At 39.6% G+C, this 18,978-nt stretch overlaps 1 protein-coding gene across 3 annotated transcripts in view; it reads right to left on the minus strand.

The window, feature by feature from the left end:
• The window catches only part of kcnab1b (potassium voltage-gated channel subfamily A regulatory beta subunit 1b), a 40,138-nt gene that overhangs the window by 13,429 nt on the left and 7,731 nt on the right, over positions 1-18,978 (minus strand). For all 3 annotated transcript variants that reach the window (XM_008433771.3, XM_008433770.3, XM_008433772.3), the window contains exons 3-7: positions 8,545-8,588; positions 5,543-5,580; positions 4,777-4,856; positions 4,015-4,059; positions 2,316-2,360 (exon numbers count right to left, since the gene is read on the minus strand). In XM_008433771.3, the coding sequence (XP_008431993.1) occupies positions 2,316-2,360; positions 4,015-4,059; positions 4,777-4,856; positions 5,543-5,580; positions 8,545-8,588 (252 nt within the window). The remainder of the gene's footprint in view (positions 1-2,315; positions 2,361-4,014; positions 4,060-4,776; positions 4,857-5,542; positions 5,581-8,544; positions 8,589-18,978) is intronic.

An 18,978-nucleotide genomic window follows, 5' to 3' on the forward strand; every position in this document is an offset into this window, starting at 1 on the left:
CCACTCTGGAGGAGCTGCCATTGTTGAGAGACAGCAAGTCGCTTTTAAATTTTGCTGCAAGCAATGTAGATATACTTTTATATCTTTTAATTCTACAATATCTATTTTTTTTCACTTTATTTCGGTTGAAGTCTGTTAAGCAATTGTATTACCACAATCTGCAAGATGTTCTGCTTGCTGAAGACATATCTGAAAATGAAATAATAAAAAAGAACCCCACTTGAGCCAGGGAGGGTGCTGTCAGGATCTTGGGTTGTTTGAGTTTGTTTTTGATTTTATTATTATTATTTGTGTTAGTCTAATAATATTTCTTCTTAGTGGTTCCAGTTATGTTTGTTTCTTTGCCTAGTCCTTAGTTGCTCTAGTCTTATTATGTTTCTCATGTCTAATTATTTTATTAGATTCTTTTCCTAGTCCTCAGTGTGCTCTCCCCCCGCTCCACTGTGTCACTGCTTCTTCCTCTTCCTCTCTCTCTTCTCAGCCTGTCTTCTGTGTTCTCTCCTCACATCTACAACATGTTAGCTCATCAGACCAGGTCTTTTGTTCAGCATTCAACCTCCCAAGACTTAAGCACCTCATTCTCAGTCACTCCTCGCTGGATCCTCTTGTTTCCTAATGTTGTCTACTTGGTGGTTCCTTGGATTTACGGTTTACGTTCTGCCCAGGTTCTTCGTGGATTTTGTAAGGTTTTTTTCCACTGTTTTCATTAAATACTTTTCATAATTTTTTTTCATCATCTATTCTACTCCACGCCTCTGCTGTTTTGTACTAATACCCCCAATCGGCGAACAAACAAATCAATGCAGATGCTTTTTTCTTTTCCCTACATTCTTCAGATCCAAAGGCCTAGGAAGGTGTTTAATGTTGGAAAAGTTGAAACAGAAAATCTGGAAACAGTGTCTTCTTTCAGACAGAATAATCCCCTTCAATGTGACCTTTCAGCCGTGTAACTTTTACATTCTGTGTGATACAGAAAAGTTAGTTATTTGAGGAAAGTGAAGAAACTCAGAACAAATAAGTTATCATGTCTAGCTTCCCTCTTGTGTCTCACTTTGTGACAGGTCTGATTTCCACTTTACCTTTGGCTGTATTTCTCATACACTCCCACGGGGGAAACCTGACTGTGTGGCTGCTAAATCTTATCTGACATACAGCTCTGTGTTTCTTGGGGCAGTATTGCAAGAGTAGTTTGTATGGAAATATTTGTTGTAAGAGATCGTTAGCCATTTATCTTTTGTTTACTCATCTATACTGATGTTTTCCTCATCACCGTATTTTGTAGAAGACATGCCAGGTGTGTGATTCTGTGTTTTATTCCCTGATTTGCTGAAAGAGCTATTGCTCCCATTATCTATGTTTTCCTTGCTAGTAGAAAGTACTCCTGTCTCATGCTGTGTTTCTATCCAGGATAGAGCCATTGATGGAGCTCTTACTGAACTGAAATTGACATGTTTGTCTTAAGTGCCTCAAGGTCACATTTGTTACGAAATGGTGCTTTACTGATCTTACACTTTGCTCAATTTCAATTATTTCAATGTTTCTGGAACGGCCTCTCGCTTCTCGGTTATAGCGCAAGCTTTGAAATTTCTTTCTTTACATCATATTGTTAAGTAATCTTATGTTTGTGCAAACATGTGGAAGGCATGCATCACATATGCAAATGTCATAATGTGAAGCAGAGATGCTTGCCAAGACTCTAGTGAGTCTTGGCAAGTAGTTGTTCTCTGAATGCATCTAGGACGGAGAGAGATTTCAAATACATTGACACTTGCCTGAGAGAGTGATTTTATATAAAAATTTCACAATCTTTTTACCCTCTGTAGTGACTTAAATTATGTTTAAAGAAAGCCAAAAGAAGAATGTGAAAGCACTGGTGAAAGCCTGAAGGCTTTTTGGAGGGAGGGGGAACGTGACTAATGTGGACTGGACTCACAATATTTCAGCATGACAGCAGGAGCGAATATGACGTGTGGCCTGAGGGATATAGCTGTTAAATACAACATGGAAACAGAAGTAGGATGGGGGCTTGCTGTCATTTTTTTTCCAGTGTAATGCCCTGTGTGTGCACCTGTGGGTTTCCCCTGAATGTCTGATTCAATGCCATGGGGCCTAGAGCTGGAGGCAAAAGTTTCACGTCTAGCCGGCCATTAGTCATATAGTCTGAGCATCTGAGCTGGAAAATTGACACACACACACACACGCACGCACGCACGCACCCCCACACACGCACATGCACACAAACGCACACACACATGCACACGCACACACACACATATATGTAAAAACAATTTGCACGCCCACACAAATGCACTTACTTTCCTCCCCAGTAGAGCTTTGTGGTGATCACAAGGCTGGATCTCCTAAGGGAAGCAGACACATCAAAGGGAAAAAAGGCTGTTTAAAAATATTAAAGAGATGATTTTGTTAGCATTAAGGTGCGTCTGCTATTATGCTGCTGTGCGTGCACCCAAGCAAATGAAGCAATCAAATCTACGAATGACAGGAGTGTTGTTCAGTGATCTTACATCCTGCTTAGAGAAGTGGCAGACTGTGCGATTCTTTCACATCAATTTCGAGGCGACGCATTGGAAGTCTCTGAATGCTAACAATCAAACTCCCACATACTCACATGCTCGAATTGATCAATAATTTATACACATTCAGAGTCAGGGTGAAATACAGGCTAAAATAGGTTAAAATATTTCATACTTGTACAAAGCCTTGTACAAAACCTCAAGTTTTTTAGTAATAGGTGAACATATTGCTATCCAAAACCTGCTTAATTTAACATGCAAATTGCTGTGGAAATGTGACTCTTGACTCTTGATTAAGTGCTTATTGCCTACATACAATAAATTAGGTGACATACTATAATCAGGAAATATGCACCTTCCATTATTTCACCACACCATTTAGATTCTTGAAAGCAAAAACAGAAATAGATTAAGTGATGTTGGCCATTTTTAAATCGATTATATATCTTACACATATACACACATGCATAGGATTTTCCAGATATTCTACCTCAAAATATAATCTGGTTCTGTGAGGAGGAGGGGTCTGATTTTATGACCAAGTTTCCAAAGATTGGGAAAATTATTTTTTTTAATAAATGTCAGTTTTAATTATACTAGATTAAGAGTCTAGTATTGATAAATTTAAGATTGTTTTATTTTTTCAACAAATTCTTACACCAAGAGAAATTAGGTTGCGATGAACCATCCACAAAGTCAACAATAGCGGGTAGGGAGATGAGACGGTGGTGAATTGCAGCACAGATGGTGTCAGAGTCTTTGACCTCCATTTGTAAGCACCGAGGTCTCATTAAGTCCTCTGAGAGCCACTGTTGTCATCGGTTTATACTCCCATACACTCACCGGTTAAGCTTGGACAACAACAGACTAAATTTTAATAATTAGTCTTAAGCTATGCCTCTTTGTGGCATTATCAGTGTGTGTTGTAAAACATTGCCTTGATGTCCAAAGCCTGTGTGACTTAGAAGATGTCTGTCTATGTTGGGAGCGAGATCAACGCCTAGCCCTTCGTCTTTGGTCACAAAGCCCCCACGATTGTCCTGATTGTGTGACTCTGAGAGGTCAGCAGCAAATCCTCTGGGTCGTGTGGGTTTGCAGACGTATTGCGTTTGTTCAGGCACGTCCTGGCGGTGGTAAATGTGCCTGGGATGTGGGGAGTTTCGAGGTCGTCTCATTGCCTCGGCCTTACTGTTTCTTAAGCTGTTTTCCGTGCGGTTTTAATAGAGTTGAGGGATTTGCTTGCGCGTTCATCGGGGACTGGTAAGTACAACTTTTATTAATGTAGGCCATTAAGATCATTGCATTTTAATGAGAGGCTGATTTTTCTCCCTATGCATCCTGACAAAGTGGACATACTTTGTAATGTCAGCAGGCTTCGCACGGCATTGCACTAAATCAGGATCATTTATTCTGAAGAGAAAATAAAAGACATTTTCATCTGGTTAGAGTTGTTGTTGTTTGCCTGGTGTCACTACTTTACCTCCAGCACTTCTTCTTGATGATGTTTCCCAAGAGTATCTCTGCTCTGTGGGAAAAGATTAAATTAAAAAAATATGATAAGATACAAAACCAAAAGCAACACAACCACAGATTGATAAGATTAGATTGCACACATCGCCCCTGCATGAACATGAAAGTTATCGGTTGCTCATCTACAAACAACTTGATTAAAAACCACAGGTGGAACAAGAGAACAGATGAATGACTCGTGGACAATATGCATGAATTCCAGCAGCAACCTTGAAATTAATTTTTATCTGCTACTTGTCCCTCATCATTCAACAAAATTATGTCTAGATGGGAGGTAAGATTGAGCTGGGGACATAAAATCGAGGTGGTGGTGATGAATAAGCCATGGCTGCTTCCAGATTAATCACCACGCATGGAAATAATAGACATGAGGGAAAAAAGAGAGAGAACAACCTTGGATATATATATATATATATATATATATATATATATATATATATATATATATATATATATATATATATATATATTAATGAAAAATATCTGATTTTTAAAGTTGAAAAAAACATAAGCAGAAAAGCAAATAAGAATGACTAGATTTAGCTAAAATTAAACAAAATGGAGTTCTAAGCACTTGGATAAATAAATAAAATTGCTATAATTAATTAAATAAATTAGGATTACTTTGTTTTTAATCAGTGCCTTGTGAAGAATAACAACAGAAAGCACAAGGAAAGTGTTGGGATGATTGCAAACGGGAGACACCACTCACTTTCCCCCGGAGTAGACTTCGGCCGTGTCAAACAGGTTGACCCCACTCTCATAGGCGATGGTCATCAGCTGCTCTGCTACCTGAGAGACAGGTGAGAGGCATTGTTGTTGTTTTTTTTTTTTTTTTTTGACACTCACAATGGTGACCAGCAAAAATAGTGACTCACATTTCATCTCAAAAAAGGGAGGGGAATTCCCAAAAGAAACAGAGGAAGTGCAAATCTGTTCGCTTCTGAGACACAAACCACCACTGGCTGCTTGTGGGTTAAAGTTGTTTACAACACAGGATGCTTCCTCAGACAGCTCTGACCTAATTTGTGTGCCTTCATTTTATCCAGTAGGAAAGAACAGGATCAGACAGGAAAACTAATTTTAATACTGCTTTCCCCCATTTTGTATTTGCAATTAATTCGTTTCTCCCACTGGTCATCCATCAGTGATGAATTGTCCCCAATTCAGTAGCATTTTTGTCCCTTTTCCTCCAGGGTCAGGTCAAACCATTAAAAGATGTCTTCTGACAGTGAAAAATGAAGCATGCCCGGTTGGCCTTGCCGGACACCTCACAGTCCGCTGTGATATTATTGAACTAATAGCAGGACAGTAACAGCGGTCTGCACACACCACACCATTTTACATGCAGCTGCAACAAATTGCTTCCGCGGGTTGTGAACCGCACACCGTTTACTTGACCCAGTTGGGTTTAAAAGAATGAAAACCGGCATCTGCACTTGAGTCGCAGCAGTAATGGAAGTGACATAAAGCCTTACCTCATCGGAGATCTGACCTCCAAATGTTACCCATGTTCCTGTTGAAGGAAATGCCAAAAGTCAAATCTAAAACAAAACACATATGCAGGACTCTGTATGTAAAATCAGTTGTTTTTAATTTGACATTTTTGGCACAGACTCATGACAAAATGGCTCCTGCCCTAAAGCCATTACTGCCAAATGTCAGCTAAATGTTCATCAAAGAGGAACATGTGTTTTTTGACATTGAAAGAAATGTTTGTTCACTTATTCCATCTTGCATAAAAAATTATAGGGATGCAGCGGCAGCAACATGATGTGCAGAATGACTTGGCATATTATTAGGTACGTATTTGCTTGTCAGTTCCATCAGAGTCCAACAGACACAGATAACTTTAGGAGCAGAAGGAATCGTCAAAATAGAAAATTAAAGTCTGATTAAATAAAATAAATATGTGCATATATTCAAAGAGCATCAGAAAATATCACTTTAATAATAATAAGTCCAGTTTTTTTTGTTTCTCCCAGTCTAAATGTTCCAAAATTCTTCTTTTTATTTTTGCAAATAGAATAAAGGATTTAAAAAAACAGTTTTATGAATCTCAAATAGTTTTTTTAAAAAAAGTCTTTTTTTTAAAAAAGCGTTAAACTACGCAGTGCAAGGATTCAACATAAAAATGAAGTGCAGCCAAGAGTCCAAAACAGTAAAAAACAATTTAATTAGCATTGAGTTGGTAGCTGTAAACCAGATGCCTTCATCAGTGTCATTACCCTGTCACTTGCAAAAAAGCAAAGCAACAATTTGTACAATGTGCAACTGGTGTTTCTCATATCGTCCCCAATAAAAGGACTCCCTGGGTAGACAGCCATATGACCAAAGAGAAAAGCCTCTTTCAGGGTACTTGCACATTAATGTAGCAAAATGAGGGCTTTTGGCGAATTCATCTTCTCTTTTCAATGTTATGCTGCCTGAACACGTGAGACGAAGCTGCTCATAACCATGTCTCACTAATAAAGAATAATAGAAAATTTGGTGTTAAATCATTAACCAACTGTGCAGCAATGCAGCAGATTGGTGTAGGCGCAGTCTGAGTTCTCCCAGCTGGCAATGGCAAAAACACAATCTGCTTAATTTACAAGACTGACCAACTCAAGCAGGGTTTTCAAATGGTAATAGTGGAAATTTCATTTAACATTCATCTTACTGTTAAGACTGGGCCTCAGGGGATATATGCACATCATAGTAGCAGTTTATTTTTACTTTTGGATACGTCACTTGTATCATTACCATTCTCTTAGGAAATTAACGTTTGCTCTTGTTGTGTCAATGAAAATGAACTAAACTTATGAAAGCTGAGGAGTCATTTCCTATAATACTGAAGGTCCTGATTTTATTGCTTGATCAATTCACATTCATTCATTGCACAGAAACATCTTAAACAAATATGGCAAATACGTCTGTACTTTGCTTATGAACAATGCAACTGAGAAATAACTGTAACTGTAGGTCGTATTGTATTGGACTGGAAAACACTTCCAGAGTCAACTGTAATCACGAAAACAAAACAAAAAGAAATTTGACTATCATGGAGTCAGGACTTTCATTTTGATTGCCCTGATGACACTTTCATCAACATAAATACTGACTTTTGAGAAATGAACTATTCTTTCTGAGGTAGTGACTCACTTTTCCAGCCTTTTCACCAGGTTTTGCAGTTTGTACTAATTGTTTTTAAAAATGCACTAGGTGTTGTGCCGGTGTGAGAAACGAGCCAAAACGACTAAGAAAAACTGTAAATGTTTGCTGGAGATACTCTAATATTTAATGCTGGATTTATCTATTTACACACTTATTATTGTATTTGCACCTTTTTTTTATGTTTTTTATGTTGCTTTTCAGTCTGATGTTGATCTCACCCTAAGATTCATTCTACCTTCTTTGCAAAAGATACAGCAGAGACAGACAGACTGATACACATAGCTTTCTCTCACGGTTGTAGCAAAGTCACACTTTATGCAACTGCTTATTGCAAACCATGCAAAGTTAAAAGGCCAGCAGGAGACCCAAACCAAGAAATGTTCTTCATATTATTCTAATTATTTCCTCTGTTTGTAGTTCCCCCCCCCACTAATCTAATTTGGCGCCAACTTAGACCACCAGCTGAGCGAATGCTCAGGAAAATTACCGCTTCTAAGATTTGCTAAAAATGAACTGAACAGATAAAATGCCAAATAAAAATAAATAAAATAAAAAAAATATATATATATATATATGTAAGATTTAAATAGATATATTTTTAGAACCTTATGCTCAACTGCTTTTCTTAATGGTCTTTTTCAGAAGGCTGGTAAAAGAAAATAAATGTTTTGCTCAAGGGCACTGCAGCATGATAGAAAGCAATCTGTTTTTTTTTTGTTTTTTTTGCTGCTGGAGGTTTTTTCTCAATATTCAGCTGTTGCTCAGTGTGCTGGGATAAATCTTTAAGAAAAAACCCCCGATAGGAATGATTAACTGTTTCATTTAAAATGTTTCCTCTTTGGTTGGTGAGCCAGGGCAACACTCTATCATTTCTGTGCCTTGTAAAAATATTTTTACTTGAAGGCTACAACCCCTTGAAGAACAGTGACACACGCGCACACACGCACACACACAGCAGTGAAACACAAACAATATCCCACAAGCATTTTACTGAATGAATGAGGACGAAAGAGAGACTTTTCCTGAAGGTCTGGATCGGATATGTGTGATAGAGAACTCGGTTTACTGAAAACCCCTCTGTTGATTAAATATTAACAGGGAAACTGTTAATGTCCACTAAATGCCTCTTCTGTCTCTCATGGCTTTCCATAAAAATTAAAAATGAATGAGGTTTGGAATGGGGTGAGACGATATGATTTATTTAAAGGCGGTCTGATTCCGCTGGCCTCCTAATCAATCACTCAAACACATAATTAAAACTGGGTTGCACCTGGTTGTTCACGAAGTCTTTAGATATTTGCTAATTTTAATGAAATGTACTCACCAAGACCCAGACAGGAGACACGTAAACCAGATTTCCCCAGGTTCCTGTGAAACAAATCAGAGCTTCATTCAGACATAACTACAAACGGTAATCTCCACATGCCGTCATTAAAATGTGACTGTAATTACTAGGCTGCCCCTTAATATGTCATGTTTTTTTTATAACACTTTGAAAGACGCAGCTGGTAATACAGCTAAGCCTCTTTGAGATAAAGAAAAACACCCACACTTTGATATTTTCTCAGGTAGTGCCTTAGAAAAAGTTTTAATGTGTTAGACCAACACAAAGCATCATGGGTAAAGTGGAAAAAAATTATAAATATTGCAAAATAAAAATGGGAAAAGTGTGACATATGCATTAAAACCTCATTTTCTTTGTTTCACCCACCTATGAAGGCAAACCTCAACCTTTCAAAATAGGCCGACTGCAACATGGAACCGTTTACAACATGAAAATCTTGAGACGAAAGCAAATGTTCACCTTCAAATAGCATGGCAACCCAAAACATACAGCCATGAGGATAATGGAACGAATCAGATCAAAGCTTCCTATTGTGGGAGATTGGCCTAGTCAAAGTCAAGACCTACATTAGAATTGCGATTAAGTGGAAGGATTTGAAAACTGACATTTGCATATTCGCTCTTCCCAGACCGACCAAGCTTCATCTATTTTATAAACAAGGATTAGATGAAATTTCACTCTCTAGACATGCAAAGCAGATGCAGACATGCCTCAAAATAATTTAGCTGTATTTGCAGCAGCAAGGCGGTTCTGTGAAGTGTTCACTCATGATGGTTGAATGCAGATGAAAACCACAGCTTTCAGTTTTTTGCTGGCAATAACGGAAAAGCACCCAACATTTACTTCAAATTCCACTTGTGGTTGTGAAAAGAGGTAAGAATACTTTCTGAAGGAGCCACGCACAACCTGAGACGGTGACACCACTTGCTTTATGGCAGCGAGGTTTTCCGTGTGCCGTCTTTTGACAGATGTTGCCCTTTTCTTCTGCTCCGACCTTCCTCACATGATTGCGTCTTGTCCTCTGAGAATCTGACATCTTCCCGCAACAGGAAGCACGCCGGTCCTGAGGCTCTTTGCTGTTATTGTGTTTACCAATAAGGTGCAGACATTCATTCCTGAGCATTCATGTTGCATCATGTCAGTTTCTTCTCTTCCTCGGCTTCGTTCTTCCTGTGCATCTGGAAACCCATGAACAAACATCAAACATCTGCCTGCCTGATTACAGTTAATTTAGCTCCAGCTGACTCATCCCATTGCATCCCATTGCCAGCTGAGGCACCAGACTCCTTTTCGTGCTGCCTTTAATTCAGTTTCACGTTTTATTTCCGGTTTTAAAATCTGCGGCCCATTAAGTCCAACTGAGAGAAGAGCTAATGTGGTGCAAGCTTTTAATTGCGAAACACAGAAAACGTCTGCAGGAGCCAATTGTTCTCCCTGCGGCCACCACAGGTGTCTTCCCGCAGTGTGATGGATGGGGACTGCAGACGACGGAAACTGCGACGGGGGGCTCCACAAAGCTACGGGGGCAGCCTCTGTCATCCATTCGGGGAAACTATTACATTCCAAGGGCAGACGACCACGCTCAGATCTATCATCAGCAAGACATTTGGTTTTGAAAAAAACAAAAATAAGTGAATAAAGCTTCCAATTGCAGCGTCGGCACTCTGTCGTCTGCTCTGTCGTCTGCTCTGCTTTGCAGGCACTAACTCATTACGGCAAATGAGGCTGTAAAACACCGACAGCAGTCATTTTCTTGTGCCCGAAAACTGTGCCTGTCGAATTGAAAGGGGGAGTGATTCAAAGCCTCTGCCGTCTTACACACACTGCCCTCAGCCAGTTCAATTAGCCACTCAAAGTTAAGACGCAGAAAGTTAAGTTCGAATGAGCTCTGAAAGGTGGGAGAGGCAAAACTATAAAAATGAGAGGATTTACATGCAAACACCAAGTGTGTAATTAGGGCACTAGGAGACAAATCTCACAGCGGGGACGTGCTCTTGTCTGTAAATCGACAGAGGAGTCTGGAAATTGTAGCCTCTTCCTCTCTGATGTATAATAGAATAAGAGCTCTGATCCATGAAAGGGTAGGGGGAAGGTTGGGACTGATGTGGGTTTCATCCAGGCTGCCTGGGTATGGCTGGAGTTTGCTGAGGATCAGGCTGACTGGTGTCGAGGAATGTTCATTGGTGCATTTATTGCAAATGGCCCATGGTAAAGCATCTGTTTAGTTGTAGAGACAGATGCAGACTGTTTACACATTCATCTTGGATCTGCATTGATTTTGTTTTTATGTTTGCAGAATTACTGGAAGCGCTCCTTTCTACGAATAAAAGAAAAGACGTAGTTCTTTTGTGTTGTTTTTTTTACGAGGCTGACTTTGTCTGGAAAGCTGTGCTGTGTAGCAGCTTTGTGTTCAGACTTTGTTGGTTAAAGGAATAGTTCAAGATTTTGGAACTGGGTCAAATGATTCCTGCATTAGATGACTATTTAGTATAAATCACAATTAGTTGCTGCTGAATGCTGAAACCAATGACGAGTCAAAGAGGAACCAAAACCTAAGTGGACTTTTATGATGTTAGGGTTACTGCATGCTCAAAACATCATACAGCCTTAATGCTATCATTTAAATCATTGTCACATTCAAATTGTTTTGCTATTTTCAATACATATTAACATGGGAAATACAGGTAGAAGGAGGTGCACTACCAATTATCTTCCTGTGTGAAAAGTCCCCAGGAGAGAACATTTAATGTGTTTACCTGGTAGAATAAAGGCACTGCAAGAATCGTTAAAGTGTTCACTTTAACCACTGTAACATTTTTGCTGTTTTGCCCATTTCAAATTCTTAATATTTTCTCATCTTGGTATGTGCTTTACACAGGAATATTGTCATCAACCCACATCTCGTGTTTCTGTCTTCTATGGCTTTTTTGTAAGTTAACCCTTCAATACAGATGTGATGACGGTTAAAATGTTATCCAAATGATGTGGGTGGTGCAGATCCAATGCTATATCGGCATTGGATTTCATACTGAGTCCATTTATGGACTGGATATTAATCTAATGAGCAAAATAAAAGCTAACTGGAATACCGAGTGTTTTATCTTTGGAGAAATTTTAAAACTCTACCTGCCATGGACCACAAAGGATTTAAGAATGTCTGTGGTGTTTTGGAAGACTTTGAAATAATTAGCAACATTCGCAACCTGAAAATTTCACAAAGAGATTGCTGCCAAGGTTAATGCAGATTGTGCTAACTATGCTAATCATTGATGCAAGTTGTTAGAAACAGTTGGAAAAATTGTCACAATTCTTGGCTTCATTTGTCTAAAATCTTAAAGTATTATTTCACTGAGTTGTAATTTTCACAGTCTTTGTTTCAAAGAGAGTAATGCCCTCACCAGTGACTAATTAATGATCGGAAAATCTTGTTTTGTTTTCTTTTTAAGCTAACATCCACATCCTGATAAAGAAAGAGTTGGCAGCAGCAGGCTTTTAAAATTACTGTTATGTTGTGAAGTCAACTGTAACAAAGCCGGGCCATTTTTTTTTCATCTTATAAGACAAAAACAATGCTGCGTATAAGAAGGATCCACATTTGTTTGTCAACCACAAACCCAGCTACACTTCAACAGTTCTTACAATATTGGCACACAGTTAAACAAGCCAACGGCTGACGGCATTGGGAAATTAAATCAGCAACGAAAAAATAATTTTCAGCACAGGAAGGAGGAGTACATAAAGAAAAGCTTGTGCATGTTGGAGATGGGAGAAAAACAAGTGCTGCCGTACCTCAGGCACGGTCTCGGAACGTAAACACGCCAAGAACCTGAGATTTTGTTTGCACAATCACACACGTCAACAGTTTTGCAAAGCCACTCAAGGTTGCTTGGCCTCTCATGCTTGGATGGTGGCCAGAAAGACGCCTTAAAGTAAAATGACAAATGAGTCATTTGATGACGCCCACTCATGCAAACGTGTCACCACTTATGAGCATCCTGCGAGGCTGCTGCGCTGGATGCACTTCTATTCTTAGTGGATCTGATACATTACGCTTAATATTGAGGCTAAGCTATCAGAGGAATGGCCTCTTGGTGTGGAAAAAAAATGTGTTTTGTTTCCTAGAAAGCACTTTTATTGCTCACAAGTTGCACTGGATGTTTTCTTATAATTGGATTTTAAACCAATATTGTTGGCAAAACGTTCCTGCCAAGTTCTTGAATAAATGGATGAAACTTCTTCCTCGCAGGGGATTAACGTAGACTAAGCAAGCCCACACAAACCAACCTTGTTAGGCGAAGGGATTAGACAACACCTACCTCCTCGGTTCCCACGGCTCTCTTGGTGGCAACCATAATGTTGTTATCAAAAGAGTTCAGTGCAGAGAGATGGGCGAGATACGCTGTGAGTGTAATAAAACCGAAAGGATGCGTGGTCGGATGGTTTGTGTGCATTCGAAATAAAGCACATTAAGGGAAATGTCTTGGGTTTTTTTTATGATAATCCTAAGCATATATGATTTTAATGAGAAGCATGGAAGAAGTAGCTGAGGGAAATAAAGCAGAATGAATGATGAAGAAGGGGGGAATACAGAAACAAAGAGACATTTGAAAAGGTTGCACAATTCTAGGTCCAAGACTCGAGACCCTGCAGACTCCCTCTGAAGATAAAGGATTCTCTCTCACACAGAATAAAAGATAGGAAATGACAGCAAGTTCCCCACAGCGCGCTGCACGGTGAAAATGTCTGTATACTGGGTCTGTGTGAGAGCCTGAGAGTGTTTGCAATGAAGGGCTTGGACATGGGTTTTTGTTTAGTTTCTCCACAGGGTCAAAGTCAACATTGTCGTTTCAAATTTAATGCGGCAGGCATGGTCTTACACAAGCAGATTTATGTTTGCACACTGCCATTTTAAACAGACTTCTGGTCTTTTTCTGTAATTTAATCCAAAAAGAAACATTGCATGTTTAATTTTCATTTCATTTCGTTGATTTTTTTGGCATTACAAAGGGACAAGAAACAATCCAGTCATCAATTACATTCACAAAACGACTGAAAGATGAAGGTAGAAACTCTTTATTCATTTGGTGGAGACCCCAACAGTTTCTATGAATTAATTGTAAACTGATAGAAGTTGAGGCGAGTCTCACTCTGAACAACTCTTTAATGTTTATCCTTTGAGTGTTCTGGACTTCTTATATCTGCGGACAGATAAAGGCTGTAAAGGGGGGAATCTGTAGGGGGAAAAGCAAATGTACATGAGTCAACCTAACACAACAGCTACATGTTTGTATAACCCAAGTTTACCGCAAACACAAAATGTAAAGATTAAAAGAAAATGTGTCTTTTAGGGGCATCCTCAAAGATTTATAATCTCTGTGGTTGTCTGTGGTAGATTATCCATGAAAAAACACAGCTGCTCATCTTTTAACTAAAACAGGAAAAAGACTCCTAATCACTTCTATTTTAGCATCGCTGCATTGGCTGATGTTTAAGAGTTGATGAAAAATATTCTTTGGCTTTTAAATCTTTGAGTAATCTTTCTCCGCCTGACCGGCTAATCCTGGACGTATCGAACACGTGAAGGAAGCTCAGACTTTCATTGACCTTTGACCCAGCATTAGAGCATTTTTAATTGTTTTACCTACTGTATTTTTATTGTTTAATGTTGCTTTTATGCTTTTCATAAAATGTTATGTTCTTACTGGCCGTTATGCGTTATTTTTATATGTTTCTCTTTGTTCAATATGTGACTGTTTAAAACTGCCCATAAAGTGATCTGGATTTGACGTAATGAAGCTTTAAAAAAAATCTAATTTTATTGCAGTGGCAGAGTTTCATACTGAAAATAAAACATCTATTTCTTCAGGCTACTCTTCAAAATAGGAAAGATAAGAGAACATGCCATTCCAGCTAGTTAAGCATGAATTACTTGTCAAAACGTGCTCCTTAAAACTGAGAGCAACACAAAAGTCTTATTTATGACAGAAGTTGACTGAAGACGACTGAATGAGGTCCCAAATTTATCTTGACAGTTTGGAGAAACTGAAGATGATGAGAAGGCAAGAAAAACCTCCAGATGGCAACTGTTAACGAAATGCACCAAACAGGTTCGACTGGCTTGTGGAGCTTTCTGTGACTTTGCCAGGAGGAAACGCATAATTAAATCACCTGCTTAACTGAACCTGCATTTCAAAAATTTACCATATCTGAAGTATCTTTGTCACAATAATTTTGAGGAACAGGGTAAACTGGGAAAAATGTATGCATTTCCTTTTTAAATCAGACCCTCCTTATCTTTCTGTAACCTTTTGCCTTTTTTTCTGTTGAGAACTTAGACAAAGGCTTTGATTTATTAAAAAGTCTCGCTCTATCAGAATAGTCAATCTGCTCAAGTCAGCCGGCGCGCATTGTTGTCCTTTTTTTTTTTACGGACACGGCATTCAGCGCGGATTACACGCATGCAGAAAGGCTTTCTTTCTGTTTTATCGCCCCCCAATTATCGCTGTGTTTACAGCCTGTTTGGAGCCCGATTAAGAAGAAAAAGGTGGAAAAACAGAGAGAAAGCCTTCTGCACGAGCTTAGAACAAACATTATGCCTGCAGAAAGCAATTTTGCTTTTGACCTTTAATTAAAATGTAGTTGGCTCATGCAACTTCCTGGAGTTTTAAGTAGGAGGACTGCTCACTGCTTGTCCTTGAGGGCCTCTTTGGTCTTTAGGCAGAGAGACAACTCCATGCTAGAGGGCTCCTGTTGTGCAACAGCCTCGCTCATGTTATTAGTAATTCACGTAACAGCTGAGAGAACTGCTGGAGTTAATGGTGCCGGAAAATAAAATTCATTTATTGTATTGAGGGCTGACAGAGACGAAGGGGGGAAACACCGCTAAAATAATCTGGCCCTGAAAGCATCGCGATCGGTTACATGTGGGCACACATGCATGAAGTCGTGCAAATTTGCACACACCAATGATCCCTCCAGGTTTGCTTCATAACGAAAACACAAGGAGAGTACACAAAAAGGGCCAGCAAAGAAGAGAAGAATGTCTGGGAGTTTTTTTTGTGGTCAGAAATACTGGTACAATCTGCATGCTGTGCAATCCCAGGGGTTCACATGATTTAAATAAATGAGCTGCCATCCAAAGAACACAGCAGATTTCTTGCTGACTTGCTGCTTAAAATGTAAAAATAATCTACGGTAGAATGTGCTGGAAATGTCCTTGACAAATTTCCCCTGCAAAAAAACCGTCTGTACAAAAGCAGCAAAATGCAAATCGCTGGTTATTTTCAGTTCCGCGCTGATGAGATCCCACTTAAAAACTTGGGACTTGGGAAAAATTAGACTGTTTAGCAGAATCCAGTTTCGCTAATAATTTCCCCTGCGAGGCCCGTGGTAGTTCATTGCTTTATTAAATAGAGGAGACTCCGAGGAGGAAAATATTGAAACTAATTAAAACGATAAGCGCAGAAGCGCATGAGACGCATTCCGTGAATGCAGGAGTGATTTTTGCTCTCAGGCTGATTCTGTCTAACAAGCAGGACAGAAATCACTAGAGTTCAGTTTGAAAGTTTCACTCGGCTTACTTGTGGGCTTTTGTTGCCAAAACCTTTGAATGTGCAGCACCAAACCCATTTTCTGACTAGCACAGAGAAAAAAAAACAAAAAAACTCTGCTTACACAGATGTACACATGCAAACTCACTCTCTGCTGGTTGCTGATAAGCCTCAACAGAAGGGATTTCTGCGTCATTCTGCTGTGCAACTTTAAACCATCCAAGCAGCTTCATCCTCAAACTTGCAACACTGTCAAAAGGCTTAATCGAGGCAACCAGGACATTCCTGCTATTAACAAGGCATTTTTTCCAGTGCCTTGCAAAGGTATTAGCAGCCCTTCAAACTTTCTATTTTTTTGTATCACAACCACAAATTTGAACGTGCTTTGTTATGATCTTATGCGACCAACTAGCATGAAGAAATATCTAAAAGGGGAAAGGAAAATGAGCCATGGTTCTGATTCTTTTTGGAAATAAATCTGAAAACTAGCATGCTATGAATTCAGAATCTTTATGCTCAGATATCTTGATAAAACAACTCAGAAGTCACCTAATTATTTAACAGAGTTGAACTGTGGGGTAGTTTAATCTCTGGGCAGCTTTCTGTGAAAGTCTCAGAGATTTGTTAGAGAGCATTAAAAAAAAGCGCTCAGCGAATGCAGCGGTTAAGTCAGGAAGAATGAGTTGGACAAGTTTAAAGCTGGGTTATGAAACAATATCCCATGATATTATAATTTCATATACCACTATTGAATTCACCTTATGAAAATGGAAAGTCCACAAAACAACTGCAAATCTACCAAGACAATGGGTTCCCCCTCAACTAATAGACATCAATACTCAGAAAAGCTACAAAGAATCTCAAGGTAATATTCTGGAGGAGCTGCAGAGATCCACTGCTCGGGTGACTATTTGTCATGCATGCAACCAGTCTGATTCTTATGGAAGAGAGACAGGAAAACATTGTGACGGCAGCATTATGCTGTGAGGACGTTTTCGCTGAGCAAGTCAGAGAATCTGGTCAGAGCTTATGGGAAGGTGGATGGAAAAGAGAAAATGTTACGAGATCACAAAAAACTCGGACTGGGATTGGGTGTGGTAGATTGTGTTGTGGTGAAGACACCGACTGGCAGGCTAGCAATGAGTCCACCCTTTAATACCATAATGATACAAAAGTGAATTGGTAGAGCAGACGCAGCCACCGTTTAAATTTATGGCGGCAGCATGACAAGGTGCTGCACCTGTGCTAATTATATATGTTAGGCTGTAAACATGCTTTCATGTTTTCTTTTTCTGAGACAAACTAAAAAAAATAAAAAATCTTGAAAAGTTGCAATGAGGGAACACTGCAATTAGAAGGACACTATATTTGGATCACCATGACAGCGAGAATGCCGGGGGTGGTGGTATTATTAGTTTAGGCCTGCTTGCTGTGCACTCCACTTTTCTGCTTTGACTTGCTACGCCTTCAGATGTTCCCAGAGTGAAGGCTCAATGCCACACGCATCAAACGCACATCTATGCTTGAACCTAATGTGCCGGGAAGTGTATACGCCCACAACTCTCATCTTCGAGAGAACGAAATCTCTGTGAGATTTGTTAAAACCACGAGAGAACTTCAAAGAATTTGTACAACACAGGTTCGGTACTGAACTTGGCTTCACTTCTAGGGGAAAAAAAAGAAAATAAAAGAAAGAGATTCCCTGTCAGGTAACATCCAAAGGAACAAAAATATCTGCTGTAAGCGCTTTGATTCAGGTGTTTGGAGAGAAAGGAGGAGGGAGGACGTACAGTACACCGTTTGATTCTTTGAGGTGAAAGTAGGTAAAGCTGCTGTCTGTTCTGTAGGAAGCCACGGCAACGATCCAAGTCCAGAGTCAACTTTTTGGACAAAAACAAGTCAAAAACAGATGCTGAACTGCATCAGTACAACAGGGAATCAACAGACTTTTGTCGAGAACCCAAAGAAATTGGCCATTTTATGGTTGTCATGGAGATGAGATAAGGACGTGTGACAGGCACTTATCACAGTTTAGCCACTGCGCATCAAATCTGCCTCTTTTGTGTGAACTCTCACTCTGTTCCATTCCTAGTTTCTAACTTCATCATTTCTTCTCTCTCTCTCTCTCTCGACCCGGTAAACGGTGATGTCACTCTCCCTGGTGAGGTGAAAACTCCCGCTCCGCTCCCACGGTCTGGGTTAAGAGCCCACTCGTGGAGATAAGAGAGCATTGTTTACTTGGCCCGGCTTTGTTGCAACTCCCACACAAGCGCACACACGGCGAGCTCCGCCACCCGCACCGCGCAGCTTTGCTGTCACACTTTCCAGAATGTGCTGTGCGATGGTGGCAAGTCATTAATGGAGCTGCGTGCAGCACAGTCAGAGTATTAAACTAAGACTTGAAAGAGCAAAACCCCAACGTTGACATGGAAGCACAAACTGTGGATGTCCAGTTCCCCTCTAGTGTAACTGTGCTGTTGTTGTTTTAAGAGTCTGTGTGCTTTTTGATTTTAAGGGAATGTTTTTTTCTTCTTCTTCTTTATCATAACTGCTGTATTTGGGTCAATGTTTGTCAGTAAAATCTCCATGGAGTGGAAGGAAAAGATGTCTTCCTACTATTTCCCAAAATATTCACATAATGACATGCATTTGTACTCAAACTCTTTACTCTTACATCTGTAAATTAAAATCGAGTTCACCTTGACAAGACATAGACATCAAACAACAATACTTCCACTGAAAGCATGGTGGTGGTAAGGTCATGCCGCGGGAGTGCTTTTCGTTAGCAGGGACAGAGAAGCCGTCAACCCACAGAGAGGAGAAGCATGGAGATAAAAACATGGCAATCCGGAGAGAAAATCTG

Source organism: Poecilia reticulata, chromosome 17 (genome assembly GCF_904066995.2).
Source record: "Poecilia reticulata chromosome 17, P_reticulata-male-v2, whole genome shotgun sequence".
NCBI lineage: Eukaryota > Metazoa > Chordata > Actinopteri > Cyprinodontiformes > Poeciliidae > Poecilia > Poecilia reticulata.